The sequence below is a fragment of the Zingiber officinale genome, chromosome 8A (genome assembly GCF_018446385.1).
Source record: "Zingiber officinale cultivar Zhangliang chromosome 8A, Zo_v1.1, whole genome shotgun sequence".
In the NCBI taxonomy this organism is placed as follows: Eukaryota; Viridiplantae; Streptophyta; class Magnoliopsida; order Zingiberales; family Zingiberaceae; genus Zingiber; species Zingiber officinale.
This window is the reverse complement of record NC_056000.1, coordinates 54190124-54200120: the sequence shown is the minus strand read 5'-3', so window position 1 is coordinate 54200120 and position 9997 is coordinate 54190124. Positions and strand designations below refer to the sequence as shown.

General features: G+C 34.5%; 1 protein-coding gene across 1 annotated transcript in view; it reads left to right on the top strand.

The window, feature by feature from the left end:
* The first annotated feature begins 758 nt into the window (after positions 1–758).
* The window catches only part of LOC122009097 (kinesin-like protein KIN-13A), a 60033-nt gene continuing 50794 nt past the window's right edge, over positions 759–9997 (top strand). Inside the window, exons 1-4 of the mRNA XM_042565119.1 lie at positions 759–944; positions 1042–1287; positions 1477–1674; positions 3183–3359. Coding sequence (XP_042421053.1) covers positions 1105–1287; positions 1477–1674; positions 3183–3359 — 558 coding nt within the window. The 5' untranslated portion in view covers positions 759–944; positions 1042–1104. The remainder of the gene's footprint in view (positions 945–1041; positions 1288–1476; positions 1675–3182; positions 3360–9997) is intronic.

Sequence of the window (9997 nt, the reverse complement as noted above, 5' to 3'; positions counted from 1 at the left end):
CTTTACACCACATTATATATCCTTGTTAGCACATGTTATTTACTTTTATGTTTTATTTCCACTATAATTTCAACACTTTAATCATCACATGCACACACTTTTTACGAAACTTGAATTTGGGCTCATGTTTGTGCAAAGGACATTGATAATTTGAATATGTGTATTTACTCTCCAATTTAATGTCATTCTTTTTCTTCTTCTTCTTATTATTTTTATTATAATGATCTTATTAAATATAATTGAAGACTATCATAAAATCATTATTATAGATTCTTAAATGACTATGATTTTCCATGGATTTATTATAAAAACATTATTTATAATTTTAAAAAATAAACTCAAATACAAAGCTATAAATTAACATAATAACAAATACAATTATTTTTTAAAAATATGATGTTTTTTAATCTTTGATTATGAAATTGACCGTTAAAAAAAATCTATATATTTTTTATGATTCAAAATATTATAAAATATCATAGAGAACGTTGCTTGAAACGGCGCTTTGTCGTTGTCTCGTCTGGCTTTTATTTTATATATTCTAGAAATAATTCCTGCCAACAGCCGGTATAATCCACTTCCACCTACTCTGGAGTCTGGTACCGGGAGATACGTATGGTCCCAATCATTCAACCAATCAGACGTCAGGTTAACGACACAGGTAAGTTCGGTTGGTGAGGACAACTACTACTAATTTTTGAAAATAAAATTTCGTTTAAAACCTCTCCCTCTGTGTTTCCTCTCTCTCTCCCCATTTCTCCGTCTCACTTGTTTCTCTACTCTCCGGGGAGCGATTGTGCCCCAAATTCTCGGCGCTGCCTTCGACTAGGGTTTCAGGAATCATTGTCTTCCTTTGCCGAAGCCCACTGTGTCCGATATCACTCGTACTGTGTCCACTGGATCGGGCGCTCGATCCGCATATATTGCTCGCGATAGATTCTCATGTGATTTCTTGACGACCTGTTGGATTTGAGTTGAATGGCATGACTTTCTGATTGGTTTCGTGCTTTTCTGATTTGGAGATTCTGGTTTCTCATTTAGATCGACCGTGGGGGCGCTGCGGAGCGTGCGAAATTGGCGCCGAAACGCCAGTGGCAGCGCCACATGGGTGGCCAGATGCGGCAGAGCCATGCCGGCACCGGGACGGCGGATCTGTGCGATCAGACCGCTGGTGTGGACGCCGGGGACGCGGTCATGGCGCGGTGGCTCCAGTCCGCTGGGCTCCAGCATCTAGCCTCACCGATGGTGTCGTCCGATCAGCGTCTTCTTCCCAGTGCCCTCATGCAGGTACGTGGGCTCGCAGTGATGAATGGGGAGAAAGATCTGACCTTTTCTCTTCTTGCATTGTGTTTTTTTCAATGTGATTCAAAATGTATGCAGAAATGTTTTGGTTAATATTGTAAATCTCATTTCTCAACTGCTCACTTAAATGGAGGATTCAGCAAATTGTGTTGATGCCTGCGTTTTGTTCGGTAGGGTTACGGACCTCAAACAGTTGAGGAGAAGCATAAACTATTTAACCTTTTAAGAAATATGAATTTTGCTGGGGAATCAATATCTGAACCATATACTGCTGCCGCTCATGATGGCTTTTATTCATCTGAGGTTAGAGGAGAATTTGGAGCTGGACTCTTGGATCTTCATGCTATGGATGACACTGAACTTCTCTCTGAGGTATATACGGCTAAAAGACAATGATGACTTTCCCATTTTAACAATTTACTTTACTGAAATTTATTGGTTTGTTGGCTGAACTAGAACTTATATTGGATAAATTCTACTTTGTCATATTCAAGAAGTCATTTTTTTGGCACTAATATATTGGTGTTTTTCAATGGCCCATAACACTTTTCTCCTTTCTCTCAGAAGTTCTTATAAAGAAAAATATTTCAATATGCAAGTGATTGCTGATGCACTCTAGCAAGTATACTAGGTTCAAATTAAGTATATAGCATGAATCAAATATCATCCCACGAATATTAAGTACAAGGATTTTGTGTCAATTGGCTTCTTTATTTGATCAATAGATAAATTCAGTTATGCTATGGCCAATGAAAAATAACACGACTAACACAAAAAGGAAATAATCAAATTCAAGTAATTAAACATAAGGACTTGGATTAGCACTCAACCATGGTTGTATGCATGGTTTTGCTCCAACTAACTCGCTAATTAACTTAAAACTCTTTTAAGATTCTTGAATTATTTAACCCCTTTCTCTTGATGCGCTGGCTAAAAAAAAAACATATAAAGGTCAAAAGTTGTTGATGTTGGCATGAAGAAGATATTAGATCTCTCTTAATCTCCCTTACAACATAGTTAATTCATTAAATCTAGTTAATAAGTATGCTTTCACTGTGCAACTTAATCCAACACAATTAAGTTATTGGTAGCTAGTGAAAAACAGGCATTAAGAACATGAATTAATAATGAGAACTCCATTCATAAATCAAAAAATAAAAATAAAAATTGAAACCCAATTTAGAACAATCAAAGAGGCTTCTTTGTTAATCCTAAACCTTTAACCTTTTAGCTCATGATTGTCATCAAGTAAACACAATCTTAAAAGGGAAATATAATCTGGGAATTAAAACAATGGAAAAGAGAGGTAAGAAAAACTTAATGATTGTGACTCTCACTGATCGAAAAGTTTCTGGCCTTGCTAAACTCCTTATGCTGATTCAAAAGGCTTCCCTTGCTAATCCTTTGCAAATTCCAGCCCTTCCTAGACTTCCATGATCTCCCCTTGGTTGCTTCTGAAAGCTTTTTCTATAAATTCAATTTAGGGTTTAAGTCTCAACCATGGATCTTAATAAACCCTTGCGGAATCTCAGTTGTTGACCATCTTGTGGCGCACTTTTGATCCTTTAAATGGCCGAACTGGCTTGAGACGACGACAAAGATGTAGTCCTATTACTTGGCTTTCCGTAGCATCAAAAAATCACATCAATCCAAGATGCAAAGATATTCACAAAACATAGTAGAGCATTCAATGTGAGTTTGCTTTCCATAAATGTAAAATCAATCCTTAGTGCTTTTCACCAAAAATCAACCACAAAAATAATATAATTATTGTAAGATCTATTCTAAATTGTATAGAAAAATTCTGCTTATCAGTTGCAAAATTGGCTACATTGTTTTTGTAGAATGTTTGATTAATTTGGATGATTCTTTCACTGCAGCATGTCTTGTCAGACCAATTTGAGCCATCTCCATTCATGCCTAATAAAAGTTTTCAGAGTGAAAGTGACACAATGTCTCGCAGGCAGCCAGGTCCACATGATGACAATGTCAGACAATTAGGCAGTGAGAAAGAGATTAGCACAAAAGAGAGCAATGTGGCAAAGATCAAAGTTGTGGTATGTGAAATTGTTGACAATGTTTGTGCTTCTGTTCTTTGTAACTTATATCTTATTCTAATAATTTTTCTAGTTCAGAATTTCAAATTTTAGTAGATAGAATCCTACCAAATTAAACATAATTTATGATAACCTTTGTCTGTCCTTAAGGACTGTGTGCTTATTAGTGAAAAATTGTGCCTCTCATTACGAGTGTATGCTCTTACTCATCTAGAGGCTACCAACTTCTTGTTATTAGTCTTTGATGCCTAACAAATGATTACTAGGTACTTATTCATCTTTCTTCAATTCTGATTCTGTTTTGCTATCAGGTCTTTAGAAATTTTGTATAAACTACTTTGTTGAACATTTTTGAGCCAATTTTTTACTCTCTACTTTTACAGAATTCTTTTTATTTTTACTAATTATGAAAACTGGAGTTAAAGCATAAAAGAAAGTCAAAAATCATTCTCATGAATGTTTTTCTACAATCTATGTCAGATTAAGCATCATAAATCAAAGTATTCTTTTTTGACATCAAGCATGGCTAATATTGTTTTCTCATGTATGATATAATCTGTCAACATAAACATGCGAACCAATTAACATACATTTGGTCAATAAAGATTTCAAGTCCTGTTCTCATGCCAATTTTGAGTTTTTACCATTTTCTTATTGTTACATTCTTGTGACCACACTTCATTTAGTATATAGATCAACTCATATTCTTCTCTTCAATTGTTAATGTTATATGTTGTAAAAACAAAAACACAATATTTTATAGTTAGTCTGAATGAAAAGCAAATGGAATGAGACAGTTATATACAAATCAGTGAATCTAGGATAATGGTGTTTGTTGTCCATAGGACTATAGGAGCCTCTACTAAGAACTCGTTTAGTATTGTAACTACTTATACCAAAATAAAAGTCAAAGATCACAAGTAGTGTTTTTTACATTAACTAGGGTCAACAGGTCATATGTTTGCAATTGAGGATCCAACATCACTAAATTTTGTGGTTTAATTAAGTTATGTTCTCAGAATATTTTACTAGTGAAGAAAATAATAGTTCATCATACTAAAATTTGATACATCAATATCATTAATACAATAGTCAATTTTAATTTTTATGGTTAGGTTATATATATATATATATATATATATATATATTTGCTAAAGTTAGTTTTATAAAACATTTTATTATCCATCTTTGGAAAACTAACCATCTTATATAGGTTAGTGGTGTTAGATACGCACCTCAAACATAGAATCAGTAGAATGAAAATGTGCATAATTTCTAAGATCAAGTGGAAGTTAAGGGATGAGAAACAAACTATATTTAAGGAAAGAGTAAGAGCATAAGAGTATTAGGACTAACATATGACAACTCAAATACGACATGAGATAAAATTACATGAAATTTGAAAACAATGGCTAAAAGTCTACTTAGTAAGTCAAAAGGATGGGCACCATCAAAAATTTTTAGTGGTGGAATGAGGAAGTACATGAGAGAGTGACAAAACAATGAATAACCTAGTTGTAAGAATGGTAAAGCGAGATAGAGAGGAAAACAAGGAGCTTATCCAAATAAGATATATTAAAGATGAATTCAATATAGTACTAATGAAGGATCAAGCAATAAATGAGCGATGAAATTTGTATTTTCATCAACTTTTTGATGAATGCTTAATTGACCAACTTAGCTTAGTAAATTTAAGTAGGTCAGAGTATTGGAATTTAAATTTTTATCGGAGAGTTTACATTTCAAAATTGGAACTTACGTTAAATAGGATGCAAAATGGAAAAATGATTAGATCGGATAATATTCTAATAAAGGTTTGAAGGTGGAAAATATTGAAAGTAAAAGGTTTTATACTTAGCAGAGTGAATATAAAATATATGAAACTTAAGTTTAGTAATAGTAGACTTAGTAAGACAATTGTTAAGATAGGAGATGATAAGTTAATATAACTGAGTGCTTGAAGTATCCAGGTCATTTTTTTTAAAAGGATGGAGTGGTTGATAGAGATGTTTTACATAGGATATAAGTAAGATGGTTGAAATGGAGGAGAACATCAAGTATTATTTATGTTTAAAGAAAACCGGGAAGATTGAAGGAAAAAATAAACTAGAAGAAGAGGAATTTTTTATTATTCATTTTCAACTAGACATTACATCAATAAATAGAAGATACAAAGTGCTGAAATAGGAATAAATAAATGAAAGGAAACATAAGAAAGGGAAATTACTAAAATCAATTATTTCCTGATTTCCTAAGATTCTTTCCTGATTTTATGCCATCATTATCTCAAAGATGCTTATTGTGGCCTTATTATTATAGTATAACTCTAATGGAAGTTCTATGGGTTTCTTGAGCTCTTCAAATATTCTGTATATCCACAACACCGACTCCCTGAGCCATTACTCTAAACTTAGCTTTTGCACTACTTCTGGCTACAACACTTTGTTTCTTACTTCTTCATGTTATTAGGTTTCCCATACCAAGATGCAGTATCTTAAAGCGGATCTTCTGTCATTAATCTATCCGGCCCAATCTGCATCAGTAAACACATCAACACTTTTTTGATTGGTCTTTTTTTATTAGACCTTTTCCGGGAGTAGTCTTCAAATATCTCAGAATTATATAACAACCTCAAGGTGTTCTTCAAATGGTGCATGCATGAATTGACTGACTGAAAAAGTAATGTCTGGCCAAGTATGAGATAGATAAATTAGTTTCCTAACTAATCTTTGGTATCTATTGGTATCAACTGGAACACTGCCTTTTTCCTAGAGTTTTATATTAGGGTCCATGGGAGTCTCTGCGGGTCTACAACCACTCATTCCTGTTTCCTCCGAGAGATCAAGGATATACTTCTATTGAGAGACAATAATGAGAAGAGCGAGTGACTTCTATACCAAGGAAATACCTTAATATTCCCAAATCCTTGATCTCAAATTCAACTGCTAAGCTTTTCTTCAGTTTTTCCACTTCAATCACATCATTACTTGTGAGGATAATATCATCCACATACACTATTAGTACAACAATCTTTCCTTCGGTGGAAAATTTTAAGAACAATGTATGATCTGTTTGTCCTTGAGTGTATTCGATTGAGTAAATTTCTCAAACCAGGCTCTCAGAGATTGCTTGAGATCGTACAAAGACTGTCTTAATTTACGCACCTTTGAGCCGAATTTATCCTCAAAGCCCGGTGGACTATCCATGTACACCTCCTCTTCTAAATCACCATTGAGGAAGACATTTTTTTACGCCTAATTGCATCGAAGGCCAGTCTATATTAGCAGTAATAGATAAAAGTACTCTCACTGTATTTAGTTTTGCAACGGTAGCAAATGTCACACCATAGGTTTGGTCGAATCCTTTGGCCACCAACCAAACCTTATATCACTCCACTGAACTATCTGAGTTATACTTCATAGTGAAAATCCACTTACATCCCACAGTTCTTTCCCTGCAGTGTAACAATCTTCCAAGTAGTATTCTTTTCAAGAGCTCTCATCTCCTCAAGCATAACTCCCTTCACTTTGAAACTTGTAGGGTTTTTTTTTGGTACATTTTTAGGAATGTCTACGCAGGATAATTGAGAACAAAAAGTGACAAGGGATGAAATTAAATTGGAATATGACACAAACTTAGATATATGATGTTTGGTACAAGATTTGTCACCTTTTTGAAGAGCTATTGGTATATCAGACTCAGATTGACTATCGGACTTTGGAAGAGAATTATCAGTACTAGGATGATGATTCTCCCCTAGCTCGGAATCACGGCTATGCTGTAGAGATGATTCATCTTTCCCCTTCTGATGATTCTTTCTCAAGTAGACGATTCCCTTCCAAGTTTGTTCCCCTTGCTTGAATCTATTACCTGTCATATCATGTTGTGGCACTGTACTAGGTTTTTCACAATTTTGATTTTCAGATTTTTTTATTGTCACATGTACGCTTGGATTCAGTAGAAACATTACTCATTATGAGAGAAGTTTCAAAGAATGTTTCTTCGCCATTTGTTATTTGTGCAGAGGTAGTAGGCTCAAATTTAAACATATCATTTGACAAAAACATATTATTAAAGTTAGTAAATGAATCTTCCCTTGAACTCTCCCTCTGAAGATGAATGCCCTTAAAAAAAAGGTTGTGTTTCAAAAAATGTGATATCCATTGTCACAATTTTTTTTTAATATCGAATCATAACACTTATAACCTTTTTGCTTAGGGGAGTAACCCACGAAGACACATTTTCTTGCCCTTGGCTCAAGTTTTTCAGTTATCCTATGTTTGTGAATAAAAGTTGTGCAACCAAATATTTTTAATGCTGAAAGATGAATAGTAGGAAAACATGTTGTAAATGTATTGAATGGAGTCTTAAATTGTAGAACTTTAGATGACATTCTATTAATTAAATATGCAACAGTTAAAATAGCTTCACCCCACAAATATTTTGGTACTTTTGTTGAAAAAAGTAATGCCCGGGCTACCTCCAGGAGGTGTTTATTTTTTCTTTCAGCAATGCTATTTTGTTGAGGTGTATCTATACACGAACTGTGATGAACTATTCCCTTTTCAAGGAAAAAATTTCCTAAGATCCTGTTAAAATATTCTTTCCCATTGTCACTTCTAAAAATCTGTATGTTAATTTGAAATTGAGTCTGTACCATATTGAAATTTTTTTTAAAGACTTATTCAACTTCTGATTTTTCCTTTAATAAATACTCCCAGCAAAGTGGAGTATGATCAACAGTAAATGTGATAAACCATTTCTTATTAGAGGGGGTGTTTATCTGATTAGGACCCCAAACATCACTGTGAATTATGATAAACAGTTTTGATGGCTTGTATGGCTGTGAAGGGAAGAATGTGCGGTGGTGTTTTGCAATCTCACATACTTCACAATGAAACAATGATGGATCTTTATTGTGAAACAATTTAGAAAACAAGTGCTTTAAATATCGAAAATTAGGATGCCCTAATCTAAAATGCCACAACATAATATTACTGCTCGAAACATAAATAAATTCAAAGCAGGAACCTCTTGGTTGAGATTGTTTTCTTGATTCAGATCCATCTTCAAGGAAGTAGAGTCCTCCATTCTGTTTAGCATTGCCAATCATCCTCCTCGAGGTCAAATCCTGGAATACAGACGAAAAGAAATTAGCTTGACAATTTGGATCATGAACCAATTTACTGACAGATAAAAGGTTACAAGACAGTTTTGGAACATGAAGGACATCATTTAGAGTGAGCATAGATGATACTACAACCGAATCTTTTCCAGCAATGGCTGAAAGAGAGCCGCTTGCAATCTTAATTTTTTGGTTACCTGCACAAGGTCTATATGAAGAGAAAAGGTTTGACATTCCTGTCATATGATCAGTTGCACCTGAGTCAATGTTCTAAGCGTGATTAGAATTGACACTAAGGAAGTTTGTTGTTATGCAATTATCTTTTTGAGCTATTGAACAAGAATGATTTTTCTGAGACTCAAGGAGTTTGTACAGTTCGTCTATTTGTTCCTTGGTGAAAGGAAGTACGCTAAGAGTAAATTGCCCTCTTGATCTGAGATAATAGTTTGAAGTGCACGACCTTCACCATCAGTTCTTTTCTTCCAATTTTTGGGCTTCTCATGGATTTTCCAGCATGTTTCCCACGCGTGCCATGGGCATTTACAATGGTCGCATCATGGTTTTCCAAAACTTTTGCCATCTTTCTTTGCTTCCTCTTGAAAACCTTTAGTAACAAGGGCAGAGCTTTCCAAACTTAAATTAGTAGAGACTAAGGTAGATTTGTTAAGCATAACCATTTGTCGAGCTTCTTCTCTTTGGACTTCTAAAAATACTTCACGGATTGTTGGTAGAGGTGTCTTTCCCCAGATTCGACCCCTTCATCTAGATCTTTTGTTAGTCTCGCCAAGAAAATAAACACCCGATTATTCTCTTGCCGTTTCATATAACGAACACTATTATCAACACAATTCCAGATATTATTATAGCATAGATCTAGTTCTTGCCACAATGTCATCAATTCATTGTAGTAGGAAGTCACATCACGTTCCCCTTGCTTTGCTTGTCATAGCCTTGATTTTAGGCTAAAAATTTACGAAGAGTTCTCCAAATCTGAATTAGTGTCTCTAGTTGCCTCCCACACCTCTTTGGTCGTAGGTAGGAACATAAATGATTTTCCGATAGAGGGCTTTATGGAATTGACTAATCATGCGATAAGGAGCGAATATTCAGATTTTTAGCTGGTTTTATCACTTTTCCTGTAACATATCCAAGTTTACTTTTCCCTTCTAAAGCTAGGCGCACAGTCTGTGTAGTTCTTCCCATTAAGACGTTGAATATTAACTTGGAGTGAATTAGAGAATACCTTCATCGAACCATTGAAAGATATCGGTGGGTTTAAATTTGAGTTGGCAGCCATTTCTTCTTTGGACACCATCGAATCTCTACTCGTGGTGCCGGTTAAGGCAATCTTCCATGGATGTTGATTTACCGTGAAAAAAAACAAACCCTAGATTGAATCTAGGGTTCGGATACTATGAAGAAAATCGGGAAGATTGAAGGAAAAAAAATTAGAAGAAGAGGAATTTTTTATTATTCATTTTCAACTAGACATTACATCAATAAATAGAAGATA